The following is a 20922-nucleotide window of genomic DNA, read 5'->3' as shown; positions in this document are numbered from 1 at the left end:
GTCACTGTTAAAGGGGCAGTCACTGTGAAAGTCACTGTTAAAGGGGCGGTAACTGTTAAAAGGGCGGCCACTGTGAAAGTCACTTTTAAAGGGGCGGCCACTGTGAAAGTCACTGTTAAAGGGGCGGCCACTGTGAAAGTCACTGTTAAAGGGATGGTCACTGTGAAAGTCACTGTTAAAAGGGCGGTCACTGTGAAAGTCACTGTTAAAGGGGTGGTCACTGTGAAAGTCACTGTTAAAGGGGCAGTCACTGTGAAAGTCACTGTTAAAGGGGCGGTAACTGTTAAAAGGGCGGCCACTGTGAAAGTCACTTTTAAAGGGGCGGCCACTGTGAAAGTCACTGTTAAAGGGGCGGTCACTGTGAAAGTCATTTTTAAAGGGGAGGTCACTGTGAAAGTCACTGTTAAAGGGGCGGTCACTGTGAAAGTCACTGTTAAAGGGCGATCACTGTAAAAGTCATTGTTAAAGGGGTTGTCACTGTGAAAGTCATTGTTAAAGGGGCGGTCACTGTAAAAGTCACTTTTAAAGGGGCGGGCACTGTGGAGATCTCTGTTAAAGTGACGGGCACTGTGTAAGTCACTGTTAAAGGGGCGGGCACTATGAAGGTCACTGTTAAAGGGGTGGTAAATGCTAAAGGGGCGGGCACTGTGGAGGTCACTGTTAAAGGGGCAGGCACTGTTAAAGGGGCGGGCACTGTGGAGGTCAATATTAAAGGGCGGCCACTGTGGAGGTCAATGTTAAAGGGGTGGGCACTGTGGAGGTCATATAAAGGATCGGGCAGAGAGTGTCGTATAAAGGATGGGGCAGAGTGTGTCATAAAAAGGATCGGGCAGAGTGTGCTGTATAAAGTATTGGGCAGAGCGTGTCGTATAAAGGATAGGGCAGAAAGTGTTGTATAAATTATCAGGAAGAGTATGTTGTATAAAGGATAGGGCAGAGCATGTCATATAAAGGATCGGGCAGAGCATGTCACAAAAATGATCGGGGAGTGTGTAGTATAAAGGATCGGGCAGAGCGTGTCGTATAAAGGATCGGGAAGAGCGCGTCATATAAAGGATCAGGCAGAGCGTTTCATATAAACGATCGGGCAACGCGTGTTGCATAAAAAATGGGGCAGAGCGTGTCGTATAAAGGATCGGGCAGAGCGTGTCGTATAAAGGATCAGGCAGAGCGTGTCATATAAAGGATCGGGCAGCGTGTCTTGTATAAAGAATGGGGCAGAGCGTGTCATATAAAGGATCGGGCAGAGCGTGTCCTATAAAGAATTGGGCAGAGCGTGTAGTATAAAGGATCGGGCAGCGCGTGTTGTATAAAGAATGGGCAGAGCGTGTCGTATAAAGGATCGGGCAGAGCGTGTCATATAAAGGATCGGGCAGAGCGTGTCATATAAAGGATCGGGCAGAGCGTGTCATATAAAGGATCGCGCAGAGCGTGTCGTATAAAGGATCGGGCAGAGTGTGTCATATAAAGGATCGGGCAGAGTGTGTCATATAAAGGATCGGGCAGAGTGTGTTGTATAAAAGATCGGGCAGAGTGTGTCATGTAAAGGATCGGGCAGAGTATGTCCTATAAAGAATTGGGCAGAGCGTGTCGTATAAAGGATCGGGCAGAGCGTGTTGTATAAATTATGGGCAGAGCGTGTCATATAAAGGATCGGGAAGAGAGTGTCGTATAACGGATCGGGCAGAGAGTGTCGTATAACGGATCGGGCAGAGTGTGTCGTATAAAGGATCGGGCAGAGCGTGTCGTATAAAGGATCGGGCAGAGTGTGTCATATAAAGGATCGGGCAGAGTGTGTGGTATAAAGGATCGGGCAGAGTGTGTCATATAAAGGATCGGGCAGAGTGTGTTGTATAAAGGATCGGGCAGAGTGTGTCGTATAAAGGATCGGGCAGAGTGTGTTGTATAAAGGATAGGGCAGAGCGTGTCATATAAAGGATCGGGCAGAGTGTGTCGTATAAAGGATAGGGCAGAGTGTGTCATATAAAGGATCGGGCAGAGCGTGTCATATAAAGAATCGGGCAGAGCGTGTCATATAAAGGATTGGGCAAAGTGTGTCCTATAAAGGATCGCGCAGCGCGTGTTGTATAAAGAATGGGCAGAGCGTGTCGTATAAAGGATCGGGCAGAGCGTGTCATATAAAGGATCGGGCAGAGCTTGTCATATAAAGGATCGGGCAGAGTGTGTCGTATAAAGAATGGGCAGAGTGTGTAGTATAAAGGATCGGGCAGCGCATGTTGTATAAAGAATGGGCAGAGCGTGTCATATAAAGGATCGGGCAGAGCGTGTCATATAAAGGATCGGGCAGAGCGTGTCGTATAAAGGATAGGGCAGAGTGTGTCGTATAAAGAATGGGGCAGAGCGTGTCGTATAAAAGATCGGGCAGAGTGTGTCGTATAAAGAATTGGGCAGAGCGTGTAGTATAAAGGATCGGGCAGAGCGTGTTGTATAAAGGATCGGGCAGAGCGTGTCATATAAAGGATCGGGCAGAGCGTGTCATATAAAGAATCGGGCAGAGCGTGTCATATAAAGAATCGGGCAGAGCGTGTCATATAAAGGATCGGGCAGAGCGTGTCATATAAAGGATCGGGCAGAGCGTGTAGTATAAAGGATCGGGCAGAGCGTGTTGTATAAAGGATCGGGCAGAGCGTGTCGTATAAAGTATCGGGCAGAGCGTGTCCTATAAAGAATTGGGCAGAGCCTGTTGTATAAAGGATCGGGCAGAGCGTGTCGTATAAAGGATCGGGCAGAGCGTGTCATATAAAGGATCGGGCAGAGCGTGTTGTATAAAGGATCGGGCAGAGCGTGTCGTATAAAGGATCGGGCAGAGTGTGTCGTATAAAGGATCGGGCAGCGCATGTTGTATAAAGAATGGGCAGAGCGTGTAGTATAAAGAATGGGGCAGAGTGTGTCGTATAAAAGATCGGGCAGAGTGTGTCATATAAAGAATTGGGCAGAGCGTGTCATATAAAGGATCGGGCAGAGCGTGTCATATAAAGAATCGGGCAGAGCGTGTCATATAAAGGATCGGGCAGAGCGTGTCGTATAAAGGATTGGGCAGAGCGTGTCGTATAAAGGATCGGGCAGAGCGTGTCGTATAAAAGATCGGGCAGAGTGTGTCATATAAAGAATTGGGCAGAGCGTGTCATATAAAGGATCGGGCAGAGCGTGTCATATAAAGGATCGGGCAGAGCGTGTCGTATAAAGGATTGTGGCCTAAAAATGACATTGGCGACTGCGAGTCCTGGGCACAAGGCTGGCAGTCACTGTGAATGTGCGCGCGGACGTATAGATGGAAGGTACACATGAGGCACTACACAGACAGCTGTGAGAAGCATGCCTGTGACTGCCACGATGCCAGCCTGACCACACAAGGCGCCCTCCACGTCCCGGGCACCTGTTCACCTGTCCATCCTTGTGGTCGCTAGGCGGACTCGGCCCCGCCCCCCGGCAGCGCTGGCGCAGGCGCAGTTCACCCTACCGCAGGCAGGGGGCGTCAACATGGCGGAGGAGTGAGCGGTGTCTGCTCTTATCATAACATCTCCAGCTGCAGCCGCCGCAGTTATCCCGTTACCGGGCGACCGTGACCCGCAGACATCTGGTGGCAGCGGGCGGTGATGGAGGGGGGCTGTGCCAGGATCCGTACCCCGGGGACCGTGGATTAGTCAGTGCATCTCGCGCAGGTGTCTCCCTCTGCTCTCTGACACTGCCGGGCGATCCCTGGGACTGGTCCCCGTCAGCCCCGTTATCTGCGGAGGAGATCGTCATCGTCTGCGGCGGGTCGGCCGCTGTGCGCGGAGGAGACATGGCCGAGCACAAGCTGGGGGCCGGCTGCCCGGACAGGGATGCTGCTGCTGCCGCCCCGGGGGGCTCCGGCTCCATGGTGCTGCCCGGCGGGGTCATGCCCATCCGTAATATGAGGATGAAATTCGCCGTCCTGATCGGGCTCATCCAGGTCGGGGAGGTCAGCAACCGGGACATCGTGGAGACCGTGCTCAACCTGGTAAGCCACACTGTATGAGGATCACTACCCCCATCATCCTGTAATACTTCATTAGCTCCTGATCGCACTGATTTATAAATTTTTTTTAATAGGTAATATGGGTCTCCTATGGCCCATCAGGGGTTAAAGCTGGCATCCTCCGGGGATACTGCGTGGCGTTACGTGTCTCGGAAGCCATGTACAACCGCTTCCTTGATCATTATGACGTCTTGTCATTGGCCTCACCTCAAGGGGTTAACGATCGCTGCTCGGCGTGTTGTCTGATCCAACCCCCCCCCCCCCCCCCCCTTCATTATCCCTGAAGATTTGAAGCATCAGGGTGCATGGAAACCTGGCCCGGTGTCATACGTGTGCGCTGTCATGGAGGTGTTAGAAAGGCGGTGTGATCCGTTAAACGCCACCCCGGCCTGTGGGTGACTACTGGCATCCTTCCCCGGTGGGTGCAGGCCTCGCCACCGTCGTCATCCTCCTCCGACCAGGCCCCTTATTGCATTGCAGGGATGCTTTGTGCCATTCATCGGCACGCTCCGTCCATTCATAGAGATGATTAGGATCCGGGGGGATGGAAGGACCATGTAGCGGTATAATTGCAGCCTCCTACATAAAAGCGAGGCCTTTAGAGGCTGCGACCCCCCCCCCCCCCCCCCCTGTGCTGAATAGGTGGATCTCGCCCGCAAAGTTGTGTCCTCCCCGATTTGATTTTTCGTATTTGATCCTCGCCTCTGTTAGAACTGTCCCCCCCTCCCTCTCCTCCTCCTCCTAGCAAACACGACCCGGTAATCCTTCACACCGCGGCTTTAGCACTGCTTCATTAGTACAGTCTTAAGAGTCACAATTGCAGCTAATGGATTAAAGCGCACACGGCCGTGACATGCCTTCATTGTCTGGCGGCGGCGGGCGCGCGGTCTGTCACTCGCTGACAGGGGAGAGTTCACGGGCAGTGCATCTTGTCTTCTCCAGTCAGGTGTCGCCTCGCTGAAGCCGGCGCCGCCATCTGCTACCTTGTGTCTGACCTGACGCAGGGAGCTGCGGCAGCACAGCGGAGACGAGTGTGGGGCGGTTGATTGGGATGTTTCTGGAGGGCTTTGTGTTAGCTAGGCCTGTCATCAGCTTCACCCGGAGAAATGACTGATTCTGGATAAACGCAGCAAAATATCCGGTGGGGTTGTCTGTAGCCATACTGACCACCCTATAGTATAGGATGGATGTAGAGCGTCCCTGTGGGACGCAGCGGAAAAGCCACATAAACGACACTACTGTGTGCATGGACCTGTAGTATTTAATCCCAATTGGAGATGTAGAGGGACTAGCACTGCACAGGGGAACTGCATGCAGAAAACCCATATAAGCGACACTACTGTGTGCATTATCCTGTAGTATCTGATGGATGCCGTGTGAGCACCAGTGGGGGATGTAGGAGGACTAGCACTGCACAGGAGAACTGCGTGCAGAAAATCCATATAAATTACACTACTGTGTGCATTATACCGTAGTATTGGATGGATGACGTGTGAGCACCAGTGGGGGATGTAGGGGGACTAGCACTGCACAGGAGAACTGCATGCAGAAAATCCATATAAGCGACACTACTGTGTGCATTATCCTGTAGTATCTGATGGATGATGTGTGAGCACCAGTGGGGATGTAGGGGACTAGCACTGCACAGGAGAACTGCATGCAGAAAATTTTCCCTTTCTGAACGCACCCTTAGCCTGACGGACTTCAGGAACCCATACTGACATAGCGGGTACAGGACAGCAGTGGTCAAGATGTCTACACACACTGCACTACAGGTACAAGACTACGGGCTTAGGCTGGCACACAGACTCCAGGAGAACACACAAAGTCCATACAATGCATAGAAGAGACACATGGGACTAGGTCAGAATTCAGACACGGAAAGAACCCGAACCATCCAGACACGAACTTGAGAAACAAATTCCAACGCAGGTCTCAGGCAGACTCCAAATGGATCAAAGCACGGCATGAGATGTGGCACAAGCAGGGCCGGTCACAGAGACTTGTATCAGATGGAGCCAGAACTAAGGAACAGAAATAGCCGATTAACAAGCTCATTACACCAGCAGAGCCCGGGAATGATTAACCCTCGTTATGCAGAACTGAGGAGAGAGGCAAGCACTTTGGCACAATTCACACCCTCAAGAATTAAAGCCTGCATACACGGAGCACTGTCCACATGGACCGCCATAGAACACCACCAAATTCAAACTCGCAGGCAGCCAGCACTGGTGTGCACGGAACAGTGGCGACAAGTGCAAACGCTGTTGTAACATACCTATAGTAATGGACGGATATTGTGTGAGCCCCAGAGGGGACATAGGGGGCCAAGCACTGCGCAGCCATATGCGGTATTTTAATAAATCTCACCCACTCTGTGGAGATGGCCCCACGGGGATCTGCACATAACTTGGCCTACAGAGCGATCTTATCCGTGACACCAGTCGGACGACCAAAGACCGCTGTGTAGCAGTGCGGCCACTGAACTCAAAGGGTTACAGCACGACTCGCAAGTTAACGCAACCCCAGAGTTGCAAAAGAAATTCCTGCACTGCTGGATTTTTTTTTGTAATTCTGGGGTCGCAGCAACTTCTGAGTCGCTCCTCGACCCTTTTCAGTTTAGCGCCCTCACTGCTACACAGCGGTCTTTGGCCGTGCGCTCTCCTTCATTCTGGAGATAGCTGTGGACACGCTTATCTGACATTGACGGCATATCCTCGTGATGCGCTACCAGTGTCCCACATAGGAATATCCCTTTAACAGCAATGTGATCTTTTTGATTGAGACTTGGGGCTCATGCTCACGGCCGTTGACTTCTTTGCGGTCCGCAAATTGCAGATCCGCAAAACAGATACTAGCCGTGCGCGTTCTACATTTTGCACAACGGTACGTCCTGCCTTCTGTAGAACTGTCCTATTCTTATCCGCAAAATGGACAAGAATAGGACATGTTCTATATTTTTGCGGATGCCACGGAACCGACGTGTGCTGTCCGCACCCATTCCTGCCCTATAGAGAATGAATGGGTCCGCACCCGTTCCGCAAATTGCTGCGGACTCGTTCTACGGACGTGTGAATGGACCCTAAGGGAACGATTTGCTCCTATTTTGTGTTTAGAGCCACACCTGGTTTTCGCCTTGAAACCACTGATGGAAATAACTGACCGAACACTGATGTGTGAATAAGCCGAATGCACACGGCCGTGAACGGTCCGTGGTATCCCGGCTTGGCATCCTGCTAAGAGCCGTGCGCTTCATGCCGCCGCTGCACTACAGTAATACACTCGGCATGAAGCGCGCGGCGTCCTAGCCACCAAAGACGCCGTGCGCTCCTGCTCTCAGCGGGATGCCAAGCCGGGATACCACGGACCGTTGACGGCCACGACCGTGTGCATTCGGCCTAAGGCCTAAAGGTATATACATACGGCATTACTGCTAGACGCCCCCTTTAGGCTGAGATCAGGGCCGCGCTCCGCAAATGCGGATGCGGTCAGCACACTGTGTGCTGTCCGTATCCATTCCGTCCCCATAGAAAATGAATGGATCCGCACCCGTTCCGCAAAATTGCGGAACGGATGCGGACCCAATCTGCGGACGTGTGAATGGACTCTTAGGCTCCATTCACACGTCCGCAATGTGTTTTGCGGATACACGGAGCCACGGATCCGCAAAACACGGAAAGCGGCAATGTGCGTTCCGCATTTTGCGGACCGCACATTGCCGGCACTAATAGAATATGCCTGTTCTTGTCCGCAATTGCGGACAAGAATAGGACATGTTCTATTTTTTCGCGGAAACGGAAGCACGGATGCGGAAGTGCGGATCCGCAAATGTGGATGCGGACAGCACATTCCGTCCCCATAGAGAATGAATGGGTCCGCACCCTTTCCGCAAAATTGCGGAAAGGATGCGGACACATTTTGCGGACGTGTGAATGGAGCCTTAAGCGTCTTCCAGATATTGGGGTGGATCTGTGTATTCCTGGCAGGTTTCGATAAGCTTTTCCTTTACCAGAATGGAAAGGAGTGATTTTCTCTCTGCCCGTGTGTGTTGAGTATTGTGTGAGAGCGCCGGGGCTTTCATCAGCAGGAAGCTGATCAGTCTGGAGAGCGGCTGCAGTCGCCGCGCACTGGGTAGGAAGGACAGAAGGGAATCCGGTTCATGATGCCACGCCACGTCACCGACCGGCATCACACCGCCGCCGCCCTTTAATCTCCTCCGCTGCTTGGTTTAAAGGAGTCGCCCAAATGTCATTGAAATAATTGTATTAATGCTCTAATAACGAATACTGATCAGATAGAGGGCTCATTCCGTTCTCACTGTGGTCGCCGCTAGTGTGATTATAACCAGAATATCGTAGGGGTGCAGCGATTGTGATGCTGGTGTTGTATACGGTTTGTAGCAAAAAACAGGTTTTGGTATTTTAGTAATTATTTTTTTTTTTTTTACGTATTATTTTCTAAGAAATAATCTACATCACGTACTGGCCTGAAATACAGTTTTACGCATCCCGTCTAATCTCCATTTAGAGATGCCAAGTTTAGAAGTTCTCCCCTCTCCACAGGATTGTCAATAGCTAACTGATCACTGGTGGTCTGACTGCTAGAACCCCCACCGGTCCCAAGGACACGGATCCCATTCCCCCCCCCATCGATCATGCGCCCTGCCACTACATTTATTCACTACGGGGGTGCTCGAAATAGCCCTGTACTCCGCTGTCTCTGATGCTCCCGACGAGAATGAATGGAGCGGCAGGGCACATTCTCGAGCTGCTGTTCCATCAGAACTGAGGAATCGGACCCCTGTTCTTGGTGCGGGTCCCAGGATTTGGACCCTCAGCGATCAGTTAGTTATCTGCTATCCTGTGGATAGGGGACAACTTCTAAACTTGGCACAACCCCTTCAGGGGGCTACGAGCTGGGAGGTGCACGGACTGTCGGAGGACGCTTTTAATCTGTGATGACGCGTGCTCCTCGTCATAAATTATCTGCATCCTCGGGCAGCGCAGGGGGATATCAAGACCATGCTTGATAAATGACCCCCCCCCCCCCCCCCCAATAGTGTTGTAAAGTGCTGTGATTATAATTGTGTAAGGTTTATTGAGCAGTTTCTGAATGATCCCAGAATTGACATGGCGTGTTGGAGGTTTGTGGCAGACACCCTGTATGTATCATCTCTTCTTATATTCATATCTGTAATGCAGAAAGATGGTCGTCACATCACTGACTAACTGCAGCCTGCCCTCGCCGTCCGTTATTGAAACGCCTACCCCAAGTATAGGACAGGGAATGTAGAATCACTATAGTAGGGAAGTATGTCTCAATTATATTCACGAAACCATGCAGATCAGAGGCCAGTTGTGGAATATTCACACATGGTATTTTATATATATATATATATATATATATATATATATATATACATATACACTGCTCAAAAAAATAAAGGGAACACAAAAATAACACATCCTAGATTGGAATTAATTAAATATTCTTCTGAAATACTTTGTTCTTTACATAGTTGAATGTGCTGACAACAAAATCACACAAAAAAAAAATGGAAATCAAATTTTTCAACCCATGGAGGTCTGGATTTGGAGTCACCCTCAAAATTAAAGTGGAAAAACACACCACAGGCTGATCCAACTTTGATGTAATGTCCTTAAAACAAGTCAAAATGAGGCTCAGTAGTGTGTGTGGCCTCCACGTGCCTGTATGACCTCCCTACAACGCCTGTGCATGCTCCTGATGAGGTGGCGGACGGTCTCCTGAGGGATCTCCTCCCAGACCTGGACTAAAGCATCTGCCAACTCCTGGACAGTCTGTGGTGCAACGTGACGTTGGTGGATAGAGCGAGACATTATGTCCCAGATGTGCTCAATTGGATTCAGGTCTGGGGAACGGGCGGGCCAGTCCATAGCATCAATGCCTTCATCTTGCAGGAACTGCTGACACACTCCAGCCACATGAGGTCTAGCATTGTTTTGCATTAGGAGGAACCCAGGGCCAACCGCACCAGCATATGGTCTCACAAGGGGTCTGAGGATCTCATCTCGGTACCTAATGGCAGTCAGGCGAGCACATGGAGGGCTGTGCGGCCCTCCAAAGAAATGCCACCCACACCATTACTGACCCAATGCCAAACCGGTCATGCTGGAGGATGTTGCAGGCAGCAGAACGTTCTCCACGGCGTCTCCAGACTCTGTCACGTCTGTCACATCTGTCAGTGTGAACCTGCTTTCATCTGTAAAGAGCACAGGGCACCAGTGGCGAATTTGCCAATCTTGGTGTTTTCTGGCAAATGCCAAACGTCCTACGCGGTGTTGGGCTGTAAGCACAACCCCCACCTGTGGACGTCGGACCCTCATATCACCCTCATAAAGTCTTTCTGACCGTTTGAGCAGACACATGCACATTTGTGGCCTGCTAGAGGTCATTTTGCAGGGCTCTGGCAGTGCTCCTCCTGTTCCTCCTTGCACAAAGGCGGAGGTAGCGGTCCTGCTGCTGGGTTGTTGCCCTCCTACGGCCTCCTCCACGTCTCCTGATGTACTGGCCTGTCTCCTGGTAGCGCCTCCATGCTCTGGACACTACGCTGACAGACACAGCAAACCTTCTTGCCACAGCTCGCATTGATGTGCCATCCTGGATAAGCTGCACTACCTGAGCCACTTGTGTGGGTTGTAGACTTCGTCTCATGCTACCACTAGCATGAAAGCACCGCCAGCATTCAAAAGTGACCAAAACATCAGCCAGGAAGCATAGGAACTGAGAAGTGGTCAGGTCACCACCTGCAGAACCACTCCTTTATTGGGGGTGTCTTGCTAATTGCCTATAATTTCCACCTGTTGTCTATCCCATTTGCACAACAGCATGTGAAATTGATTGTCACTCAGTGTTGCTTCCTAAGTGGACAGTTTGATTTCACAGAAGTGTGATTGACTTGGAGTTACATTGTGTTGTTTAAGTGTTCCCTTTATTTTTTTGAGCAGTGTGTATATATATAATATATTTTTTTTGCAACTGTCCTACTCCTTTAATTAAAGCTTGCAGAAATCCATTCAACTGCTGCGGAAACGATGCCATTCAGAAACAAATCTGCTGCATGTGAACATGCCCGTGATCTAGTGGGATGTGAAGAAACCAAATACCGATGGGAACCGAAGAAAACACAGGAAGAACAATCGATCTCCGTGCAGATGCTGTGTGGTCGCGTACCCCCCCCCCAGCGCTCACCACTGGTGTATACATACCACCCTCCATAGACAGTCCCAAATATTTTAACCAGTTGTCACCCAAATCTCCATACCTCCTCTGACTTCATGTGCACGTTAGTTTACTAATGGAGCGACCACAGCTACCTGATGCCTCAGCCACTGCTTCTCTCTGGTTGAGGTAAGGGATTGGAATGAATCCACCATACAGGGTTATCAGGCTGCTCTCCCCTCTCTGGCAAATGGTGCTGTATGTGTCCCTACTGCGGCACAACCTCCTCTACACGGCTCTGGGGGTCTAAAATTGACCAAAAAAATAAAGCTGTCTTGCCTAGCACTACTCTGTATATGTTATTTTACACACATGATGGGGTCAGGTTACATGTCTTACATTAATACTAATCCCATAAACTATGTACATAAAGCAGCGCATGAGTCAGCAAGGTTCATGCGCTTCTGTGGTCTTCATCTTCTTTTCTTACCCATCGAGCCATATAGCAGTATTGTCTCACTAAGCCAGGTAGCTACAATAGGATGAATGGGGAGAGCCTGTGAATACTTGTGCCAAATGTCTGCTGCCGTAGTGGTGAGCACGCGGGGTTATCGTTTTCTGCAGAGAATTTCTTAAAGGGGGTTGTCCCATGAAAAATGTTCTACATTTTTCAAACCAGCAGCTGGAGCTGAATACTTTTATAATTGCATGTAATTAAAAATATTGCATAGCCACTGAGATATTCAATGAATCCTGTATGTATAGCGCCACCTGCTGTTTGCTGTTTTTCAAAATTCTTTGTCCAGCTCACAGAGATGGAAGCACACGCTCAGTTCCATCCTACAACAGCGGCAGCAAAAAGGACACACCCCCTGAGAAAGGTCACGCGCCCTGAGTTGTCAGCTTGATATAAATGTAGCAGAGCAATGAATGGAGACATCTTTGGGTCCATGTGAGGTACAGGGCTGGTTCTAAGTTTGTTAGAAACACACTGTCATGTATTATATGATGTCTGATACCATTTTTTTTTTAAACGTTTCATGGGATAACCCCTTTAACGATTACTTTCTGAGTAGAGATGAGCGAACTTCTGTTTTAAGTTCGGCGTCTAAAGTTCGGCTTCCGGTTAGCGGAGGATCCCGATATGGATTCCGAATTCCATTGTGGTCCGTGGTAGCGGAATCAATAATGGTCATTATTGATTCCGCTACCACGGACCACAACGGAATTCGGAATCCATATCGCGATCCTCCGCTAACCGGAAGCCGAACTTTGGACGCCGAACTTAAAACAGAAGTTCGCTCATCTCTATTTCTGAGTTCTTCCTATGTGTGCAGTTATATTCTGGTGGAGCAGGAAAATGCTTTTCAATCTACTAAAATAGTCCTTTTACTTCCAATAAGAGCAATTTTACACAAGAATAATACGGATGCAAGTTGCAGCCTCGCAGCGGGTCTAATGACTCGAAATAACACTTTTAATAGCAATATTTGATTGATGGGTCTGGTCACTGGGCGAAAGCGGATCCGGAACACGTGGCTGTAACGGGCACAAAAATGTACTTTTTGATTGCGGTTCGCTCGGGTCAGGACCTAGGCAAATTTCACACGAGTGTCTTCGGGCTGGCAAACATGCTGCGGGTGACGGCTGCATTTCCAGGACCAAACACTCCTCCTCTGACCCGAACTCACAGCATCATCCTGACTTCCGATGCTGTGAGTTCCTTCCTGACCCTGGGTTTACTGTACTCGCGTATGGCCCTGGGTACAGAAACAGTAGACCTGCGGCGAGACAGGAGCTCACAGCATCAGGAGTCATGATGATGCCATGAGTTTGGGTGAAAGGGGCAGTGTTTGGTCATTAAATGGAGCGTGTTTCTCTGGCTGAATATGCATAATAGCATGCCTCCCAAGTGTCCCTCTTTTTGACCCAGTCCCTCTGTCCCTCTTTTTCACCAGTATATCTGAAAGCACTGCCCCACAGAAGATTGCAGACACATTCCACGCACGCCTGTGTGCACTGTGTCTGTAGTCCGTGTCCAGAAAAAGCACTGTTAGGCCCCCTGCACACGAACGTGTACTTCCTGTTGCTCTATTGCGGACCGCATTCGCGGATCCGCAATACACGGGTGCCATTCCGTGGGCATTCTGCATCACGGATGCGGACCCATTCACTTGAAAGGGTCCGCAAATCCGGAGATGCGGAATGGTGCAGAACTGAAGCACGGGACGGAACCCTACGGAGTGCTTCCATGGGGTTTCTTCCCGTACTTCCGTTCCGCAAAAAGATAGGACATGTTCTATCATCTTTTTGCGGAACGGCCAGATCGCGGACCCATTAAAGTGAATGGGTCCGCGATCTGCTGCGGCTGCCCCACGGACTGTGTTCGTGCATTGCGGCCCGCATTTTGCGGGCCGCAGCACGACCACGGGGTGCACACGTTCGTGTGCAGGGGGCCTTATTCTGCTGGAAAACAGTTCCCCAGTGCCCAGCTCTGCTGCTCCAAGTGCTCAAAGCAAACCAGACTAAAGAGGGGAGGGCTGCTTTGGTTGCTCATATTTTAGGATTGGTACCAGCTAGAAACATGGCCTTGACCAAGGGTTGGGTGATATACCGCGGTATTAAAAAAAACGGCGATATGGCGATATCGCTGTTTTCTAATTACCGCAGTATTTTGTGACGTCATCGAAACGGTTATGTGCTCTGACCGCTTCTAAATCTGCGTCCGCCCGCCCCTGCACCTTGCATAGCGCTGAGTAGTGACTACAAACGCATTACTTCCACTGGCTCTTGGCTCCTTCTTGCTCCGCCTCCCTTAGTCAAGTCTCCAGACTCCACCCACCATCTGACATCACTGTCTGTCACCCACCCGGGCCAGTTCTATTGTATGTGGCGAACTCTGTGTGAGTACTGGGTGTCTCTGGAGAGACTTTTCCTGCGGCTGCCTCGCTCTTGTGCTCTGATGACAAAATTAGAAACATATTACTTCCCGCAGCAGCCGCCCCCGACTCTCCCTCCTCCTTGCTCCCATATTCAAATCTCTGTCCACCGACATCCCATGTCAGAATCGGAGCACACAAGCGAGGCAGCCGCGGGAAAAGTATATCGTAAAGTATTATTGTATGTATGGTGGCCTGTGGCCACAAGACTTTATTATAACATCTCCTTGTGGCCCCCACCCCCTACAGTGTAACGTCCCCTTGGGGCTTCCCCCATACAGTATAACGTCCCCTTGGGGCTTCCCCCATACAGTATAACGTCCCCTTGGGGCTGCCCCCATACAGTATAACGTCCCCTTGGGGCTTTCCCCATACAGTATAACGTCTCCTTGTGTTTTTTTTCTTTTAAACGGGTATTTTTTCGCAATATATCGTGATAAATTTTTTAATATCGTTATCGTCTGAATATTTTTGATATCGCCCAACCCTACCTTGACCTTGTTTGAAAGCAGGCATTCCAACCTTGCAAACTATACCAGAGCATTATATCCACTATATCAGAAGATATAGCAGTTAAAAATCGAGTCAGGAGTGAAAGCTGTTTTTACTTTCACTTTTCAGCTGGGCACTTGGGAGCTGTTTTTCAGCGGAATAAGGCTACTTTCACACTGGTGTTTTTGGTTTCCGTTTGTGAGATCCGATCAGGGATCTCACAAGCTGTCCAAACCGGATCACTTTTGCCCTTAATGCATTCTGAATCGATAAGGCCTCATGCACACGACCGTATTTTGTTTCCGTGTCCGATCCGTTTTTTTTTTTGCGGATAGGATGTGGACCCATTCATTTAGTTTGCGGACAAGGATAGGCATTATTACAATGGATCCGCAAAAAGAAACGGATGCCATACGGAACGTCATCCGTTTTTTTTTTTTTGCGGATCCGCAATTTGCGGACCGCAAAACACATACGGTCGTGTGCATGTAGCCTAAGGATCATAGTATAGTACACACAGGTATGCTTGGAAAGCGTTTGCAATCTTCTATGGGACAGTGTTGTTAGTTATGTGGGTGAAAATTAGGTGACAGACTCCCTTTAACCACCTCAGCTCCCCTAGCTTAAACACCCTGAAAGACCAGGCCACTTTTTACACTTCTGACCTACACTACTTTCACCGTTTATTGCTCGGTCATGCAACTTACCACCCAAATGAATTTTACCTCCTTTTCTTCTCACTAATAGAGCTTTCATTTGGTGGTATTTCATTGCTGCTGACATTTTTACTTTTTTTGTTATTAATCGAAATTTAACGATTTTTTTTGCAAAAAAATGACATTTTTCACTTTCAGTTGTAAAATTTTGCAAAAAAAAACGACATCCATATATAAATTTTGCTCTAAATTTATTGTTCTACATGTCTTTGATAAAAAAAAAATGGTTTGGGTAAAAGTTATAGCGTTTACAAACTATGGTACAAAAATGTGAATTTCCGCTTTTTGAAGCAGCTCTGACTTTCTGAGCACCTGTCATGTTTCCTGAGGTTCTACAATGCCCAGACAGTACAAACACTCCACAAATGACCCAATTTCGGAAAGTAGACACCCTAAGGTATTCGCTGATGGGCATAGTGAGTTCATAGAACTTTTTATTTTTTGTCACAAGTTAGCGGAAAATTATGACTTTTTTTTTTTTTCTTACAAAGTCTCATATTCCACTAACTTGTGACAAAAAATAAAAACTTCTATGAACTCACTCTGCCCATCACGAAATACCTGGGGATGTCTTCTTTCCAAAATGGGGTCACTTGTGGGGTAGTTAGACTGCCCTGGCATTCTAGGGGCCCAAATGTGTGGTAAGAAGTTTGAAATCAAAATGTGTAAAAAATGACCAGTGAAATCCGAAAGGTGCTCTTTGGAATATGGGCCCTTTTGCCCACCTAGGCTGCAAAAAAGTGTCACACATATGGTATCTCCGTACTCAGGAGAAGTTGAGCAATGTGTTTTGGGGTGTCATTTTACATATACCCATGCTGGGTGAGAGAAATATCTTGGCAAAAGACAACTTTTCCCATTTTATTTATACAAAGTTGGCATTTGACCAAGATATTTATCTCACCCAGCATGGGTATATGTAAAATGACACCCCAAAACACATTCCCCAACTTCTCCTGAGTACGGCGATACCAGATGTGTGGCACTTTTTTGCAGCCTAGGTGGGCAAAGGGGCCCATATTCCAAAGAGCACCTTTCGGATTTCACTGGTGATTTTTTACACATTTTGATTTCAAACTTCTTACCACACATTTGGGCCCCTAGAATGCCAGGGCAGTCTAACTACCCCACAAGTGACCCCATTTTGGAAAGAAGACACCCCCAGGTATTTTGTGATGGGCATAGTGAGTTCATGGAAGTTTTTATTTTTTGTCACAAGTTAGTGGAATATGAGACTTTGTAAGAAAAAAAAAAAAAAAAAAAATCATCATTTTCCGCTAACTTGTGACAAAAAATATAAAATTCGAGGAACTTGCCATGCCCCTCACGGAATACCTTGGGGTGTCTTCTTTCCAAAATGGGGTCACTTGTGGGGTAGTTATACTGCCCTGGCATTTTCCAGAGGCCCTAATGTGTGGTAAGTAGGTAAATGACCTGTGAAATCCGAAAGGTGCTCTTTGGAATGTGGGCCCCTTTGCCCACCTAGGCTGCAAAAAAGTGTCACACATGTGGTATCGCCGTATTCAGGAGAAGTTGGGCAATGTGTTTTGGGGTGTCTTTTTACATATACTCATGCTGGGTGAGAGAAATATCTCGGCCAAAGACAACTTTTCCCATTTTTTTTTTTTTATACAAAGTTGGCATTTGACCAAGATATTTATCTCACCCAGCATGGGTATATGTAAAATGACACCCCAAAACACATTGCCCAACTTCTCCTGAGTACGGCGATACCAGATGTGTGACACTTTTTTGCAGCCTAGATGCGCAAAGGGGCCCACATTCCTTTTATGAGGGCATTTTTAGACATTTGGATCCCAGACTTCTTCTCACGATTTAGGGCCCCTAGAATGCCAGGGCAGTATAAATACCCCACATGTGACCCCATTTTGGAAAGAAGACACCCCAAGGTATTCAATGAGGGGCGCGGCGAGTTCATAGGAATTTTTATTTTTTGGCACAAGTTAGCGGAAATTGATTTTATTTATTTTTTTCTCACAAAGTCTCCCTTTCCGCTAACTTGGGACAAAAATTTCAATCTTTCATGGACTCAATATGCCCCTCACGAAATACCTTGGGGTGTCTTCTTTCCGAAATGGGGTCACATGTGGGGTATTTATACTGCCCTGGCATTCTAGGGGCCCTAAAGCGTGAGAAGAAGTCTGGAATATAAATCTCAAAAAATTTTTACGCATTTGGATTCCGTGAGGGGTATGGTGAGTTCATGTGAGATTTTATTTTTTGACACAAGTTAGTGGAATATGAGACTTTGTAAGAAAAAAATAATAATTTCCGCTAACTTGGGCCAAAAAAATGTCTGAATGGAGCCTTACAGAGGGGTGATCAATGACAGGGGGGGGTGATCAATGACAGGGGGAGTGATCAATGACAGGGGTGGTGATCAATGACAGGGGGGTGATAAGGGAGTCTATATGGGGTGATCACCACAGTCATTGATCACCCCCCCTGGAAGGCTCCATTCAAATGTCCGTATGTGTTTTGCGGATCCGATCCATGTATCCGTGGATCCGTAAAAATCATACGGACATCTGAATGCAGCCTGACAGGGGGGGTGATCAATGACAGGGGGGTGATCAGGGAGTCTATATGGGGTGATCACCACAGTCATTGATCACCCCCCTATAAGGCTCCATTCAAATGTCCGTATGTGTTTTGCGGATCCGATCCATGGATCCGTAAAAATCATACGGACATCTGAATGCAGCCTGACGGGGGGGTGATCAATGACAGGGGGGGGTGATCAATGACAGGGGGGTGATCAGGGAGTCTATATGGGGTGATCACCACAGTCATTGATCACGCCCCTGTAAGGCTCCATTCAGACGTCCGTATGCGTTTTGCGGATCCGATCCATCTATCAGTTGATCCGTAAAAATCATGCGGACATCTGAATGGAGCTTTACAGGGGGGTAATCAATGACAGGGGGTGATCAGGGAGTCTATATGGGGTGATCACCACAGTCATTGATCACGCCCCTGTAAGGCTCCATTCAGACGTCCGTATGCGTTTTGCGGATCCGATCCATCTATCAGTGGATCCGTAAAAATCATGCGGACGTCTGAATAGAGCTTTACAGGGGGGTAATCAATGACAGGGGGGTGATCAGGGAGTCTATATGGGGTGATCAGGGGTGATCAAGGGTGAATAAGGGGTTAATAAGTGACGGGGGGGGGGGGGGGGTGTAGTGTAGTGGTGCTTGGTGCAACATATTACTGAGCTACCTGTGTCCTCTGGTGGTCGATCCAAACAAAGGGGACCACCAGAGGACCAGGTAGCAGGTATATTAGACGCTGTTATCAAAACAGCGTCTAATATACCTGTTAGGGGTTGAAAAAAATCACATCTCCAGCCTGCCAGCGAACGATCGCCGCTGGCAGGCTGGAGATCCACTCGCTTACCTTCCGATCCTGTGAACACGCGCGCCTGTGTGCGCGCGTTCACAGGAAATCTCGCGTCTTGCGAGAGGACGCGCCGGCGCGTCCACTCGGAATGAATCAACCACCTCCAGGACGCGTCTGTGCGTACAGCGGTCCGGAGGTGGTTAAATGTCCCTCTTTTTGACCTGGGGAATTAATGTATAAATGTGCATTAATACATTTACTAAATTGCTTCTTACTAAAGTGTCTGTATGGTTTCTACTAGAGATGAGCGAACTTCTGTTTTAAGTTCGGCGTCTAAAGTTCGGCTTCCGGTTAGCGGAGGATCCCGATATGGATTCCGAATTCCGTTGTGGTTCGTGGTAGCGGAATCAATAATGACCATTATTGATTCCGCTACCACGGACCACAACGGAATTCGGAATCCATATCGGGATCCTCCGCTAACCGGAAGCCGAACTTTAGACGCCGAACTTAAAACAGAAGTTCGCTCATCTCTAGTTTCTACCTGTATACTAGACCAGAACTTCATTATTTGTGCTATTTGGACCTTCTAAACATCTATAATCTGATGATTTATGAGCCAATATTTAAATAGATATTGAAGAGCAAGAAAAAAAATTGCCCGAGGGGCTCCACATGCTGTAAAAAAACATAAAGGAACTTATACTCACCTAACCGATCCCCAGCTGCTGCAGTTCTGATGGAGTCAGTAATTATGCTTTGGGCGGAGTTAGAGGCGTGGCCTAGTATGAAAAATACTGCCGTGATGCACGCCGCACATATCGTCCCTCTTTGCGATTTTTCAAAAGTTGGGAGGTATGTAATAGCGGTATTAGACTTGTTTTCACCCTGACTAATGAAAGTTACCCTCCAGTCACTATTTAATGGGTTATCCCTTGACTAATGTAAAAAAAAACTAAAATCAGACATCATACAGCACATGACAACCTCTTTATAATAAAGCTAGAACCAGCCCTGTACCTCTAATGGATCCAGAGATCTCCACATTCATTGTTCTGCTAGATTTATATCAAGCTGACAGCTCAGGGGGCGTGTCTCAGCTCTCCCTATCACCGCTCAGGGGGCGTGTCTCAGCTCTCCCTATCACCGCTCAGGGGGCGTGTCTCAGCTCTCCCTATCACCGCTCAGGGGGCGTGTCTCAGCTCTCCCTATCACCGCTCAGGGGGCGTGTCTCAGCTCTCCCTATCACCGCTCAGGGGGCGTGTCTCAGCTCTCCCTATCACCGCTCAGGGGGCGTGTCTCAGCTCTCCCTATCACCGCTCAGGGGGCGTGTCTCAGCTCTCCCTATCACCGCTCAGGGGGCGTGTCTCAGCTCTCCCTATCACCGCTCAGGGGGCGTGTCTCAGCTCTCCCTATCACCGCTCAGGGGGCGTGTCTCAGCTCTCCCTATCACCGCTCAGGGGGCGTGTCTCAGCTCTCCCTATCACCGCTCAGGGGGCGTGTCTCAGCTCTCCCTATCACCGCTCAGGGGGCGTGTCTCAGCTCTCCCTATCACCGCTCAGGGGGCGTGTCTCAGCTCTCCCTATCACCGCTCAGGGGGCGTGTCTCAGCTCTCCCTATCACCGCTCAGGGGGCGTGTCTCAGCTCTCCCTATCACCGCTCAGGGGGCGTGTCTCAGCTCTCCCTATCACCGCTCAGGGGGCGTGTCTCAGCTCTCCCTATCACCGCTCAGGGGGCGTGTCTCAGCTCTCCCTATCACCGCTCAGGGGGCGTGTCTCAGCTCTCCCTATCACCGCTCAGGGGGCGTGACTCAGCTCTCCCTATCACAGCTCAGGAGGCAGTTGAAGGATGAAACTGAGCATGTGCGACCTTCTCAGTGAGCAGGACAAAGAAATAAGAAAAAGTGCTATACAGATACATTTTATTGAATAACTCAGTGGCTTTGCTAAATTTTTAATTACTTGGCATTACAAATGTATTCAGATCCAGGTTCTGGTTTGAAAAATGTAGAATATTTTTAGTGGGACAACCCCTTTTAATGCAATACGTGTATTGGGTGGGGGTGGAACTCGTCATCAGCTCTAATGGCTATGTTCATATGCACATGGGGATCGTCGCTGCATTTCAGGATTTTAGGTCAGATAGTAGAAATAATAGTGTAAACATCAACCTAAAACTGCTGATCCTGTGT

At 48.8% G+C, this 20922-nt stretch overlaps 1 protein-coding gene across 10 annotated transcripts in view; it reads left to right on the top strand.

Annotated features, from left to right (window-relative positions):
• Positions 1-3501: 3501 nt before the first annotated feature.
• The window catches only part of NBEA (neurobeachin), a 630876-nt gene continuing 613455 nt past the window's right edge, over positions 3502-20922 (top strand). For all 10 annotated transcript variants that reach the window (XM_040426128.1, XM_040426125.1, XM_040426127.1 and 7 more), the window contains exon 1: positions 3502-4003. In XM_040426128.1, the coding sequence (XP_040282062.1) occupies positions 3806-4003 (198 nt within the window). In that variant the 5' untranslated portion in view covers positions 3502-3805. The remainder of the gene's footprint in view (positions 4004-20922) is intronic.

Source organism: Bufo bufo, chromosome 3 (assembly GCF_905171765.1).
Source record: "Bufo bufo chromosome 3, aBufBuf1.1, whole genome shotgun sequence".
Taxonomy (NCBI): Eukaryota; Metazoa; Chordata; class Amphibia; order Anura; family Bufonidae; genus Bufo; species Bufo bufo.
This window is presented reverse-complemented; position numbering and strand designations above follow the sequence as displayed.